We start from the raw sequence: 15,677 nt of genomic DNA on the forward strand, positions 1-15,677 counted from the left end.
GGTAGGTGCAATTACCATTCCCATTTTATAGATGAAGAAACTGAAGTATGGGTTAGTACCTTCCCTGAGGTTGCACGGCTAATAAATGGCATAGGCAAAATCTGAACCATACTATAAAATGGTTTTCTAAGATTTCTACAAGGTTGGTATTCTTCTATTTGCATTTATAGTGAGTCAATATAGACAAAGACCGGGTCTGTTTCTTTTCAATGTCAATATTTGACAGATTTTCCTCATATATTAGTAAATAAAATAAGTATTACAGTATAAAAGCACCCTTAAATGTTAAGTCAACACCACTACTTAAATTAGAAGCCCATTAAATGTTGGATGTGGGCTAGGGACAATTATATTAGAAGGACTAGCATAGTGGTGGTGCCAGAATGCCAGCTATAGTAACAGATTTTGTATCAATTACATATTAAATAAAACAAAGATATCTTTATAAAAAAGAAAATTTAAATTTAATTTCAAAAACAGTTTGCATCCAAGTCCAAAACAGGAAGGTGCAAACTAAGAGGAAAATGAAAGAATTGGTCTATTCTTCCCTCAGAAAGCCTTGTTTATTCTGATTCTGCTGCTGAAAGTAATCATTTCTTAAAGTCCTTGTATTTATTTCCTCATGTACCTCATCATAATATATTCACCATGCAGCACTTAAGTTGTCTTATATCTGATACCTGGGAATCGGGAGGCCTCGACTGCAAAAAAAAAAAAAAAAATCTCTTTCTAGTAACTGAGTAGCCCCCTCACTTTCACATAGAATCAGCACCCCTCAGCTTAGGCTCTATGACTATCTTTTAAAAACCTAAGTATTGCTGACCCACACTCCACACAACTTTGAACTGCTGCACTTACAGAATAACAAAACTAGGAATTTCTATAAAACACCATGGCCAATGCCACATTTAAAAGATAAATCAAGGCCCTGCCAGTTTGGCTCAGTGGTCAGAGCATCGGCCCGTGGACCCAAGAGTCCCAGATTCGGTAAGGGCACACACCTCAGTTGCAGTTTGTCCCCAGCCCCAATTGGGGTCGTGTGGGTGGCAACCACTCATGTCTCTCCCACATCGATACTTCTCTTTCTCTCTTCCTCTCTCCCTCCCTCCCTCCTGCTCTATCTGAAGATAAATGCAAAAATGTCCTTGGGTGAGAATAAAAAAAAAATTTATAAAAGACAAATCAAGGAAGTGAGAGGTTTTTCCAAGTTAAAAACTTAAAATACAAATTAAGACATACTTATCTGTAATCCAAACAGTAGCACTGAAGCAATGGTAGAAAGGACAATGGCTGCTGCTGCAGAAAAACCTTTCATGATGTTGTCTGTATACTTGACCACAACAGAAGTGTAGAGGCCTCCAACACTTGCAAGAACTTGTATATAGAAAGAAAGAAAATCTTAATGCTCAAGTAAATGAAACATTCTATGATGGTGAGGCAATTTTTATCCCCAGAGATGCCATACTAATTTACCTAGGAAAATACTATTTTCCTTAGAAGCAGCCATCTGAGAGAATTTATACTAAAATTCAGTAGTAGTTCCTATAAAACAATGTTTTTCAGATACCCAAAGGGCTCTATGGTCAACTACTAAACTGTACACATTTACTGCTAACACATTAGATACTTTGATTGTGAAGGCAAAACCAAAATTCAGTCAGTAAAACCAAAATTATGTTTTCAAACTGGTGTTCGCAGTACAAAGGAACAAATTCAAAATGCTATAAAAGCTTCAAATGGACATCTTTTATCTTTAAATAGTCTACCCCAGAACCTTTAATTCCTGGATACTTACAGATGACAAACCAGACATAATATGTGTAACCATAGAAAAATCCTTTTTCTTTTATTTCAGCTCCATCTGACAAGTAGACGCCAACTAATGTCACAACAATCCCTGATAGATACATTTGAATGTTTCTCACCCAAAGGGAAGTGTCTGAACTCTTTAAAACTTTTTCAAAGTACACTCCTGAAAGAAAATTAGACATGCAAATATGAAATAAAGATATTACTAGAAATTAACTTTAAATGTCTTTTACTTAGAACAATAACCTGGAGATAATATAAAGTATATATATGATTTGGGGAACAAACATTTTACATTAAATGCACATTATATTGGTGTGACACATGGCATACTGAACATTACCAATTTTTTGTGGTTTTTTTTTGGTACATGCCCCTAGCGGACACCGAACCCAGGACTCTCTAGTCCGCAGGCCGATGCTCCAACCGCTGAGCCAAACCGGCCAGGGCTCAATTTGTATTTTTAGAGAGCACAGAGAATTAATAATTAAGAGGGAACTTTTTAACTCACATTTATCAGGACTCTTACTGTTAAGAACAGTTTCTGCCATTATTATAGCAGTAAGGCAGATCACAAAAACTCCGTTAATGCCAATAAAAGACTTGCCTTGGTCAGCTGGAAAACTATACATTAGAGTCAATTATCCTAATTACACCCCTATAATATCTGCCTAGTAATGAGTACTCCCAACTTTGTAAAGTGACCTATATAATCACCACTTGGGATTTTTTCATAGTAAGTAACACAACCAAATTAAATAGAATTTGTTGAATGGAGCCATTTTCCTTTAAAGCAAGACTCCCCAAGCCAAGTTCATACACAATGTCAAAGGAGCAAGAACTCCGTAAGTAGATAATACATTCTGTGTGTATGTGCATTTTTCTGTGGTTAGGGGTCCACAACTTTTTTCAGATACTCCAAAATAGCACATGACACAAACCGCCATCCCAGCCAAATCACATAACACTGCTATAAGTTTTCCACCTAAAATGAACACATTTAACAAAGACAGTAAAGATTTTAATACCATGTTAGTTGGAGATTTTGAAATTGCCACTAAAGTACTAATCCACTAAAAATTCTAATGAAAAACAAGATGTTTTTTAAATTAATTAATGTATGTATTTTTGTTACAGATGTTTCTCCTTTTTACAAGATTGTTTTTGATGAACATATATGTTGGGAAGAGCAAGAGAATGGGAACAAACATAATGGCTATTCCTATTTCCATCTTTGAATTTCCTATCTGAGAAAACCACTGAACTACTGTGTGCTCAGTTATTCCAGCATGGAAGAATAGTAACCCATCCACCATTTCCTCAATTATGTATTAAGAAGTTGAACTAAATAGAATGTGGACACAAACATTTAATTGTTCAAAACAATGCCAAAAATCACATAGTATATTATTTTGGGGGTGATTCAATTTTGTTTCTAATTTGCCAGTTATTTAGAATAAAAGTTTAGCATGATACTATCATGTATATTCCCAAATTTAGATTTCCCCCTTATCAAACATCTTTTTTACAAGCAATATTTCACTTTCATATCCAGCTTACTTTCCTAGTCAAAAATAAAAGCCGAGTCCTAACTCTTGAAATAATACAAATAAAGATAAATAATAAAGACATACAGCTATAACTAATATACTCTTTACTAAAAAAAAACTTCCAGTTTCTTCACTGTTGGAACTATTTAAAACACATTTAATTTCTTATGTTACACATTCATATACTGTCTCTTGATTGAGGACTGCTTGTCCAGACACAATTCCAGACTTCCTCGTTTGTTTGATATTAGTGATTTTGGTTCTTGTCCCTCTGTTTTTGGCTTACTTTTATGTATTAAGTTTTCTGTGGTACTGTCTACCCACCCCTTTTTTCTCCCTGTTGAAGCAGAGGAAGAACTTGAAGTTACCAGGGAAAAACATACTCAGCAAGTACCTAACACCCTAAAGCAGCAGAATCTAGTCTGAGGATAGTGACAGTTCCAAGAGAATGAAAAGAGGTACTAGGAGTTTCTGATGGCTAACTTCTTCCATTTTCAAAAGTCTTTTCATTTACTTTTGGGTTCTTGGCTGGACTAAGGATGGTCAAGGACAAGTATATTCTCAGATAACTGCAAGTATGAATGACTGAGGTCTGAACTGAGTTAAACACTACCATGCATTTACTGAAAAAATAGCTGACATAAAACTAAACTATAAGTAAGAAGGTAAGCTTTAATGGAAATAAAATTGTTAGTTATAATAAAACAAGATCAACTAGATCCCTATTTAAAGTTTAATATTTTAAAAATTGGCCAACAGAATAAAATGACACTTTTATGATTTACCTGCAAATCCTGAGCACAATACAGCGATAGCTATAGCGCCAAACCCTAACAGTGGATTCTGTTCCACCTGCAATAGTAATGTTTTAAGTTATTTTTAGCAACTAATAAATAGAATTCATCTAGGAGACCAAATAAGTGAATACCAAAATTTGTGTTACTGTTCTACTGTAAGCATTTGCCATATCAGACACAGGTATTCTACAGACTAAGGACCAAACAAAAGGCCAACCAGAGATTAACCAAAGCTGGTAAGTTAAAAATGTGACCCTCAAATTGCAGCCATAATAAATGCTTAAAATAACTTGTGTGCCCGCTTCCTAATAACGATGGGCACCCTAGCATAGATTTTTGCATAGTCAGCCTGCCTCTTAATTTTAACTTCTGCCACCACCCCAACTCAAGCCCTTATAGCACCAATGACAGAAACAGTAACAGTTTTAACATTTCCTACTTTACTGAATTTTTATCAAATAGTAAGAGCATACTTCCTCTGTATCAGATATACTATGTTATATACTAAATGAATGAAGATACACAGCTGTGTTTCCTAAATAGTTCATGGATAGGAGAGATTCAGGTATATATAATCATAGTACTGTGCTAACATGGGCTCCAATCTATTGTTTGAAATTTATTTCCTTTTTCTTCCCTCAAGAGCTTTCATCAGTCTTTCCTCAGAGATAAATACACTTTCTGTACTAACAATGAAACTAAAGTGTTGAGATCCATGACTATAATATGTATGACAAGCATACACCTTGTTCAAAATAAAAAGCCTGATATAAGGAGAGTATTACTTCATGTTAAGTACCTAAATAAGAAAAGCTTTGTCTAAAATGTTTGCATGAAAATAAAAGGAGAAATAGAAGATATTATGGACTAGTGGTTCTCAAAGTATGGTCTCTGGACCGACAGCAACATCATCACCTGGGATCTTGTTAGAAATTAACACTGACAGGCTCCACCCCAGACCTACTGAATCAAACTATGGGGGGTGGGACCCACAATCTGTTTAACCTTCCAGTTGATTCTGATGTGCACTAAAGTTTGAGACTATTGCTATAGGCTACAACTGATAAACATGAATATCTAATACAAACTACAAGACTGGCATAGATATGATAAAAATAATGGTGTGAGATTTTACCTATCCCAACAACTGCTAGGAAGGTCAAGCTACTAAAAATAGTATGTGATACATTCTTGGCTTGCTTTTCTGCTAGTTCACTCTCTACAGTGAGGAAAAACGGTGACAGACATGCTCCTCTGGATTTAATTCTGACTAATAAGAAACTCCTAGGGGATGAAGTGAAAGTGATGGAAACTTTGGAGAACAGCCACTATGTCATTTTTGCATGAGTGATAGCCAAACACAGCACAGTTAAGAGACATAAGCTCCCATCTTAAACTTCAAAAAGTATAAAATTTTCAATGCAAATGGAAAATTAGCATTCCATAGTTAAAAGGAAGATGATTTAAGAGGGGTAAGAGGTTCCAAAGAATGAGATTCTGATGAAGGGAAAAAGAAAAGAAATCAATGTTACTAATTAAGAGCATCTTCAATGAATTCTGATTTTATAGGAACATACAAAAGAACTGCAGTATCAAGAAACTGAAAACTCAGAATAAGCAGAGACTTGCAAAAATACTTTAAAACATTAAAGAAAGCTTTTAAACATATATTTAGTTCAAGGAGAAAAAAAAAAAGTACGATTCTTGGGCAAGATGGTACACTGTTAGGAGGCAAGAAAACAGCTACCCAAATCTGTTTTCCATTTTCTCTGTGAATAATAAATTTAAATAATAAGTAATAACATATTTAGTTTTTATCCTCACCCGAGGATATTTTTTTTTTTCCATTTTTTGTACAGATAGAGTGGGAGGGAGAGAGAGAGAGAAACATCGACGTGAAGGGACACATCGAGTGGCTGCCACCCGCACGACCAACCAGGGCCAGGGACCAAGTGCAACCGAAGTACATGCCCTTAGCGGGAACCGAACCCGGGTCTCTCCGGACCACAGGCCGACGCTCTAACCGCTGAGCAAAACTGGCCAGGGCAGTAATAACATATTTAAAAGAAAACTGAAGTCCAAGACATTTGATCTGCTATTGGGAAAATACCTAACTAAATAAAATAAATTTAAAAGTAGCAAATCGATACAAATAACTATGTCTTTAAGGAATAATGGAGAATGGAAGCTAAACCAGAAAATCTGAATTAGGCAAATACTGTCTCTTTTTCCAAAGGCATCAGAAAAGAAAAGCTATAGAAATTACAGACAGCTGCTTGAGACCTGTAAGGCAGCCCAGCACAGTTACCAAGAGCACAGCTGGAGCCATGCTGCCTGGAGGCAAGCAACATGACTAGACACAGGCCTACCACCTGTGCCTATCAGTTTCCTCATCTGAAGTGGAAATAAAAACAATACCAGCTTCATATGGTTGTAGGCACGAGTTAACATACATAAAACACTTAGAGCACTACTGGTATTTAGTGCAGTATAACTGATTGCAGCTGTTACTGTTGTTACTGACTACTAGCAAAATGCTACAACAGATGACTTAAAGAACAAAAAGTTTAATGGTCATCACTAGAAAACAGTATAGCTTCCCTAAGAGTGAGACCTATCAAATTTCCTTACTAAAAGGAATTCCTAGTATAAGTGATGAGAGGAATTCCATAAAGATAATGCTTAGCAAGAAATATGACAGATTTGCATAATATGTTTGTGAATGAGATGGAAAGTCAGGATAACAGTACAATTCTATTCATAGCTGAGTGAATGCTCATACAGAAAAATCAAACTAGACCAACAACCAGTACCATATGAATGAGCCACCTTGGAAACTTCCTCTAGGCCCATTCAAGCATTTAGTTGACTGCAGCCCTACCCAATATCTTGACAGCTACCTTTAAGAGATCTCAAGCTGGCCGGGCTGGGTGGTTCTGCTGGAGCATCATCCCATACACCAGAAAGGTTGCAAGTTCCATCCTTGGTCAGGGTGCTAAGGGAGGCAACTGATTGATATTTCTTTCTTTTCTTTTCTTTTTCTCTCTCTTCTTTCCTTTTCTCTCTTTCCTTTCCTTTCCTTTTCCCATTCCCTTCCCCTCCCTTTCCTTTCCTTTCTTTCTCTTTTTCTTTTCTTTCGCCCTCTCTCCTTCATTCTTTCATTCCTCTCTCTAAAATAGATAAACATATCCTCTAGTGAGGATTTTTTTTTAAAAGAGATCTCAAGCCAGAACTACCTAGCTAAGGCACCCTCAAATTCTTGACCCATAAAACTAAGAGAGAATAAATGTTTCTTAAACAAGAAAAAAAAGTCAAGCTAAAAGGAGGTCTAATGGTATAGCTACAGAATTCTGGTCCTGTCCTGTCTAGAATTCTCAGTGACAACCCAGAAGACATATTTGTAGAATGTGTAGAAAGCATAATACTCAAAGGAAAAGCTAATACTGGATAAGGACTAGAAAGACCTCAAAGGCCTGAACAATGATCCAAAGCAAAGAGAAGCTTAAATACAAACACATCGTACATTTTGGTTTGAAAGAAGCCCACTGCACAAGAAACATTTGAAATAAACTGTAATTGTGTGAAACAGCTACATGTGGTTGTGTATAATCAGTTACAGAATGGATATTCTCCCAAAAACAAATAGAATCTTATGCTAGTATTTTGAACAAAGTTGGCAGCAAGTTATACCTCACACTGCTCAGTCAAAATCTAGAGAGTGTGAAGTTTTAAGACATACCGAGGAACTATAACAGATGAATTCATCTAGAAAAGGAATACAGGAAGTATTGAGGCAAGAGAAAGGGATCAGGAAGTCTCTAGAAATCGTATTATAGAAAGAAACCACAAGTTGCTTCAATGAGAAAAAAAAGACTTAGAATGTGACACTGTCCTCGAACATTCAGAGGATTTATGGGAGTTAGTAAGAATTTGAGTTATTCTGACAAGAACAATGAGAGGCAGTTATAGGAAGCTGAACTCTGTTTAAAGTATGCAAGACCTTTCTAGAGTAGTGATTTTTCAACTTTTTTTATCTCGTGGCGCACAAACTACTTATTAAAATTCCATGGCACACCAAAGAAATATATCTTCTGCCTATCTGATAAAAAAATATTTTGATTCATTGATACCAGACAGCTATTGTTGTATTGGGTCTTGTCATCTTTTTATTTGACAATCTAAGGGAAAAGAGGTCACTGCCCCTGACTAAACACGTATTGCATGTTTTAAAAGTTCTTGTGGCACACAAGTTGAAAAGTGCTGCTCTAGAGGGATCCAAAAGTAGGATAAGCTGCCCTATACAGTGCTCTGCTTTAATTTACTAAAATTACCTGTGTGAGGTGGACTTAAAATCTTTTCTAATGGTATGAGGTGTTACTTAAAGTTCACATTTACCTTTTAATTATAGTTGCTTTACTTCCCAACAAATTATTTCTCTGCAGATCTACAACTGAGTTAAATGTGCAGTGCGTGGTTAATCAGTGTTTTGAAATGTCACCAAGAATATGAGCATGTCTAAACATGTGAAGATAATAAACATTCATCTAAAATTCATTTTCCTGGGGGGAAAAAAATCCACCAGGCTAGAAAGTAACTACCTAAAAAGGAATTGACTTCCTGTTTTCACAAGCTCTCCTTATATCCCCAGTTGCCCTATACTCCTAAGAGAACTTTGATTTACTAAAAGCTGAAGAGTCTTCAGTTGTAGAAGGTATAGAAGGAAACTAATGACTTTCAGGAAGTTATTCACTGGAGTTCTACTTTCTACTGCTCTTTAGGAAAATAACTGATTAAAGCATATAACATTTTAAGAATTCAGGTATGTCCCTTAAAAAAACTAAAAGTTATGTAAGTAAAGTACACTTTTTACCCTATTTTAGTTATCAGTAAAAACAATATTCCCCTGTAATCTCTATCACTGACAGTGGGGTATGAGTAAAAGGATAAAAAACTGTGGCTCAGTTGGTTGAAGCATCGTCCTGTACACCAAAAAGGTTGTGAGTTCAATTTCCTATCAGGGTACATACCTAGGTTCAATCCCTGGCAGGGGTGCATACGAGAGGCAACCAATCAGTGTTTCTCTCTCACCCTTCCTCTCTCTCTAAAATCAGCAAACATCCTCCAGTGAGAATTTTTTTTAAAAAGGATAAAAAAAACTATGAAGTGGGGGGTGAGGAGAGATGAAAATTAGATGGACAGCCGAGCCGGTGTGGCTCCATGGTTGAGAGTCAACCCATGCACCAAGAAGTCGCTGGTTCGATTCCTGGTCACAGCACAAGCCCAGGTTGTGGGCCAAATCCCCAGTGGGGGGCATGCAGGAGGTGACCAATCGATGTTTCTCTCATCAATATTTGTCGCTCTTTAAAAATCAATAAAGAAAAAAAAATTAAAAAGAAAATTAGATGGACAAAACCTTGCCCAATGTTTCTGAGAAAATGTCTAAAAGAAGCCTAGAACTTCTGAATATACACAATTTATGTAGAAGTTGTCACAATTTTAGTCACAGGTTAAGTATTAACTGTAACTTTGAACAAGTTAACTTCACCTCTTTAGACTTCAATTTTGTCATGCATAAAATTAAGGGGGTAGATAACATTAAGTTTAAGGTACCTTCCATCTCTAACATTTAATGTGTATTTCCCTCTAAAAAAGAAAGGAAGCCAATAAGTTACATTATCCTTAAAAACAATAATATATCCTAAGGGGATTAAAAAAGTCTATAGAGCAAAGATTATTTTCTTTTTTTCCTACTACTGTGTGCCTTTTTTTAAATCGTTGAAAGTATTACAGATGTCCCCCTTTCTCCCCTCCTTCCCATAGGGCAAAGATTATTTTCAGTCAAAGAAATATAATCACGCTCCAATTCATAAATGTGACCGAAGTGTGTAAGACAGGAAGTTTCCTATTTTAGTTATGATAAGCACATTGTTTCTTACCATGACTTTTGTAGCTTGGGCTGGTTTCCACTGTACAAGTGTGACTCCACCACATAGCATAAAAACTGAAATCCACTGTAATCTGCTGAGTGTCCGGTTTAACATTAAAACAGTACATAATGCAGTACAGGGAATCTTTAATTGGTAGGTCACCTAGAAACAAAGTAATTCATGAATTTAGTTAACATTAGTCTCTGACACAACTATTTCTGGTATCATTAATAGAATTATCCAGAAAAACATCTGATAATGTGATAAAGGGTTAATAAAGATAATTTCACCATAAAAACACTTTTTAAGATTCTGCTCTTCACTAACATTTGTTCCACTTACCTGGTACACTGCTGCATCCAGATTGCTGAGAGCCAGGAAAGCCATGTTGTTCTGAACAGCATACACTAATGATGGCACACTTAACTTCATCAGTTCTCTGGGACTCCCCAAGACATTTTCTCTTAAAGATGACTTGAATCTACCCAGACTACCAGTTTCTCTTTGAAAACAAAAGAGGGAAATGAGCTGAGGAAAATTAAAGAGCATATTTTTTATAAGAATTCTTCACATACAGTATAGCTGTATTAAGTCCACTGATGTGATTTAGCAAACTTATTTTGTTTTGTAATTTTCAACTAATTTTCAATTAAAAGAAATATACCAACAACTGCATAAAAGAAAAACAAGTGTAAATTCTATGTGGGAAAATATGAAAACAATCAGGTTTACCATCATCAACCTCTGGTCAAAGTTCCAGGAGTTTCTGAGCATATTAAATAATGAGACAGCAGGAAACCAGAAATGCTAATTATTACCTATAAAAATTTAATTTAGCCCCTTACACTGTAAGTGCCATAACATCAAACTCACCCTGATTAGTTTTTAGGTTGCATATTCATTTTTGAAGTTTTTTTTTAAACATTACAATAAATTTAAATTGTAAACAAAAGAAAAAGGCTTTGGGAGCTATGAAAGTTACTTGGATAGGCATTGATGGATTCAGGTCAATATCATGCAAATTATAGCTCAGTGCTTATGAAGTATAGTAGACAATAAATCTTTAAGCATATTCTTATAAAACTCAAGTACATATCTGTATAATTTTGTGGGAAATTGAATAATTTACTAATAACAATATATATATAATGTATATAAATTTACTACTTGGCTGCATATTGATTATTCATGCTCTTAACTTCTTATTTTTCCTCAAGAGGAACTAGATAATCTGGCTTATTTCCCCTACTATAAATCATAATAAGCATCAACACTCAAAAAAATACTTTATAAAAAGGGTCCTAATTGCAGTTCACAGATCCTTCAGAGGACCATAATACCTTGTTGACCAGTTTCAACTCACAGTTTATGATAGTCACAATGAGCCTCTGTGTCTTCAATTAACATAACAGTATCGACAGTAATTAAATGAATTTTTTCCTACAAAAACAATCACCAATGTTCTAACAGGGAGCAAAAAGTCCATAATGTTAAATTGATGACTAATATCTATCCAGTGTACAACACTCCAGCCCACAAGAAAATGCTTAAGACAGGAAATCTGGCCTAGGCTGCGGAAACTGGGGAGGGTATGAGGAAAGGGGACTCTAGTGCACTGCTGGTGGGAATGCAGACTGGTGCAGCCACTGTGGAAGACAATATGGTGTTACCTCAAAAAATTAAAGATTGAACTTCCATTTGACCCAGTGATCCCACTTCTAGGAATATACCCTAAGAAGCTTGGAACACCAATCAGAAAGAATATATGTACCCCCATGTTCATAGCTGCACTATTTACAATAGCTAAGATCTGGAAACAGCCCAAGTGTCCATCGGTAGACGAATGGATAAAAAAGCTGTGGTATATATTCACAATGGAGTACTATGCAGCTTGTAAGAAAGATCTCTTATCCTTTGAGACTACATGGAGGAACCTGGAAAGTATTATCCCTAAGTGAAACAAGCCAAGCAGAAAGAGACAAATACCACATGATCTCACTTATTTGTGGAATATAATGAACATAACGGTCTGGGGAACAGGGTAGACCCAGAAACATGGAAGTAGGGTGCAGACTGACAATCCCCAGAAGAAGGGGTAGAAGGGGAGGGAGGAGATAAACCACAGAACTTATATGCATGTATGCATAACCAATGGACATGGACAACAAAGCTGGGGATGGGGCGAGGGGGTGGGTGGGGAGGAGGGTTATCAATAGGGTAAAAAAGGAGAAACATCTGTAACAAAAATAAAATTAAATAAATTTAAAAAAAAGAAATTAAAAAAAGAAACAAACAAAATATATCCTTCTTAGTTACAGATCTTCCTCTGTTGCCAATTCTACCCACTCCGGTAAATCTCTATGCTGAAAAGTAACACACGCAGCCTGGTGGGAGACTACAAACTCTACCCAGAAAAGGCAAAAATTATCAGAATAATCATTCTGATAAATTTTATATAGTAGGGTTTCCAGGTATCTGAAGATGGGTCATTTCAACATTTGACACTTTTTTTTAACTTTTAATGCAATCTACGGTGTGCTATATACTTTCTCAACATCTTAGAGTATAATTTTTCAAAGAATGTTTCCACTCAATTATAAAATTGAAGAAAACATTTTAAGAGGAAAAAAAATTAAAATAAACAGATAGGTTCAACCATCTTAACAAGGCAATGTATTAGAAAACACAACTGAAAATTTTCCTTAATGTTATAATTCTCACTAGTAAGCAATTACATGATAGCTGATATATAAATCTTACAGATTTTGTGAAGTACAAGGCACTGCTTTCACTGTACTATACTTTTAATGCCCTTCTAAAATACGACATATATTGATATATAATCAGAATGCTTTCCCAAGGAGCAACTGAGAAGTACCCATTTGTACCCATCTCCCACATTCTACCTCCTTCCATGTCCATTGATCTCCCATGTAAGATTCCCCAAACTCTAGTATATTGGCAATTTGTCTTATCCCTAATTTCCTGCTGTGGGCAATACCATTTACCTTCACCCATTAGAGATACTCGAAGCCTTGAACGGTATCAAATTAATTTCTGGCTAACGAGAGAATACAGTTGATTTTTTGATCATTGGTACTATTTGCCCTGTCAGAATATGAGCTACTTAAGAATCTCATTGCTATTTCTAATAACCATACCGCACCAAAAAAATCAAGGTTGCTGTAGTCCCTTTTCTCCTTTCTTATAACTTCTGCCACACTTTCAAGCTTTCACATAAAAAGAAGGGCCTATGAGAAGAGACATCACTAGCCATTCTGAGTAATCCTTCCCTTCCATGTGACAAACCAGTAGAGAATAGTGTGTTGGATTAACCTCCAAGTCTTTGGCTCTTCTGACTATATTCTTTTTTATTCAATGCTTAGGAGCTACTACTTCTTCACTGCCAGGAAGGCCTTAGTATCTTTTTCTGGTTCCTTTCCTAATTGGGATGTTAGAAAAGCCAAGCTATTCTAGAATGCTAACTACTAGAAAGCTCAAGTTTCACTGCAGTACCTTTGAATTATAGCAATATTATAGAATTATAAACAAGTCAGGTATTTTGAAATAAATGCTAAAAAGAATCTGTGAAAGAAAACACAAATTCAAGAATAATAGAAAAACATCAGAAAGTAGAATAAAGAAATTTAGGAGATATAAGAAGAATATGTGGGTATCAGTATACACAGAAAGTTTTAAAGATGATGATAAATGATTTCAGTATTAATCAGTTTAAACTCTGCTTCAACATATAATATAGCTCTGAAAGCTTATATTTAGCTTTACCCACTACAGTTTTTAAAAAAGTAATGGCAAAAATCTTCCAGAAAACACTAGTACTCATCTTTCCTTTTCTTTTACTATTAAGCAGACCAAAAGCAAATGATCAATCCTAAATATACTATAGCCTTGAATATACTATAAAAAGTAACAAATAAAAAACAAAGATCATTTTTTCTTCCATTTTCATGCCCTGATATTTTCTTAGAAATCAAATTCCAATGAGCACCTTTTGTTAAAAACAAATTTATTAAACTTAATTCTATAAATGACATTGCTAGATAAGAAAGAACATGTATAATCAAAAAGCATATACTAATTTTCATAGATGTAGTATGTCCCATTAAATTTCCTATCTGAATAACTGGTTTGATTTTTCTCACTAAAACAGAATCTATGTATAGCCTTTTGTTACCTGAAGAAACTCTGAAGCTCCACATTGATTGCAGAGAGAGTCCAAGGCCACCCCCCCCACCCACCCCCAATTTCCTATCAAATGGCTGAAACCAATTCTTTCTGACCTATGTTTGGTCAAAAGTAGACCTCATTCTTCCAGCTCCTGATCCAACAAGAACTACCAGGAGGCATAAAATCCTTGGCGAGGTCACCAAGGCACTGTGTAAAATGGAACACAGCAGAAGTTACATAGGAGCTTAAGAAATTTAAATCTTGTTTATAAATTTCGTATCATCTGCAAAGTTAAGTATAATTATTCACTAAAAAGACTCTGGGGGTTAGGTATAAAAACCAATAATTAGGTCATTTGAGGACAAAAATAATCACATGAGATACATGACTTAAACTTCCTCCTCATGTCCCTATACCAATTATAGCATGGGTACAAAGAGGCAGTCAAAATGTAAACTCAACAGGAGAAACAAGACTAGATAATCTACAATATAAGTATTTGATAGCTACATTAATTATTCTAGGTAATACTTGAAATAATAAAATAATTTTCTCCAGCCTTATGTGGATAGCAGCTCAAAGACTTAAGATATACTTGGTCTGTTACTAAACACACCCAAAGTATATATACATTTATACATCCTGCTAGGTTAATTTAGTCTTTATATAAACTGTGGTGAATAGCAGACAATAAAAAGTTGATTTCATTCTAAAACAACTTGAAAGTGTTTTCACTTCCTTTTCTTCATACCACAAATAAAAATCGTCAGTTTTTTTGTTTTCTTTTTGTTAATCCTCACCCAAGGACATTTTTTCCACTGATTTCTAGAGACAGTGGAAGGGACGGAGGGAGAGAGAAACATCAACATGAGAGAGAAACATCAATTGGTTGCCTCCTGCCCCAACTGGGACAGGGGATCAAACCTGCAACTCAGGTATGTGTCCTTGCTCAGGAATCAAACCCATGACCCTTCAGTGCAAAACCAATGCTCTATACCCACTGAACACACTGGCTGGGGCAAAAACTGTCAGTTTTAACAGCTATCACAAGGTTTAGTAAACCATACAAGTAACCAGTAATTTTCCTGTGAATTATTGTAATTAGTTTTATGAAAAAACCAAAACATTTTTAATGTTGTACTGTTTTGTTTCAATAAGATTACAACTTAGTAATTGGTAACTTATAATTCAAAGATTTTAAAAATTAACTATTCACATAGAGCTTTCACAACACCAAACTACTAGTCTGTCCCCTCACCAAAACAGAATTTAGTAGTTCCCTTTTCAATTTAAAAGTGATCTGATGCACACAGCCAGGGTGGCTCAGTGGATTGAGTGTTGTCCCATGGATTGAGAGTTCCTGGTTCAATTCCCCGTCAGGGCAAGTGCCCAGGATGTGGACTCAA

General features: G+C 35.5%; 1 protein-coding gene across 1 annotated transcript in view; it reads right to left on the reverse strand.

Moving 5' to 3' along the window:
- Nucleotides 1-15,677, reverse strand: part of SLC35A1 (solute carrier family 35 member A1) — a 32,583-nt gene that overhangs the window by 2,012 nt on the left and 14,894 nt on the right. Inside the window, exons 3-7 of the mRNA XM_036249349.1 lie at nt 10,426-10,585; nt 10,093-10,245; nt 4,145-4,211; nt 1,796-1,972; nt 1,240-1,374 (exon numbers count right to left, since the gene is read on the reverse strand). Coding sequence (XP_036105242.1) covers nt 1,240-1,374; nt 1,796-1,972; nt 4,145-4,211; nt 10,093-10,245; nt 10,426-10,585 — 692 coding nt within the window. The remainder of the gene's footprint in view (nt 1-1,239; nt 1,375-1,795; nt 1,973-4,144; nt 4,212-10,092; nt 10,246-10,425; nt 10,586-15,677) is intronic.

This window comes from Molossus molossus, unplaced genomic scaffold (genome assembly GCF_014108415.1).
Source record: "Molossus molossus isolate mMolMol1 unplaced genomic scaffold, mMolMol1.p scaffold_m16_p_8, whole genome shotgun sequence".
Lineage (NCBI taxonomy): Eukaryota > Metazoa > Chordata > Mammalia > Chiroptera > Molossidae > Molossus > Molossus molossus.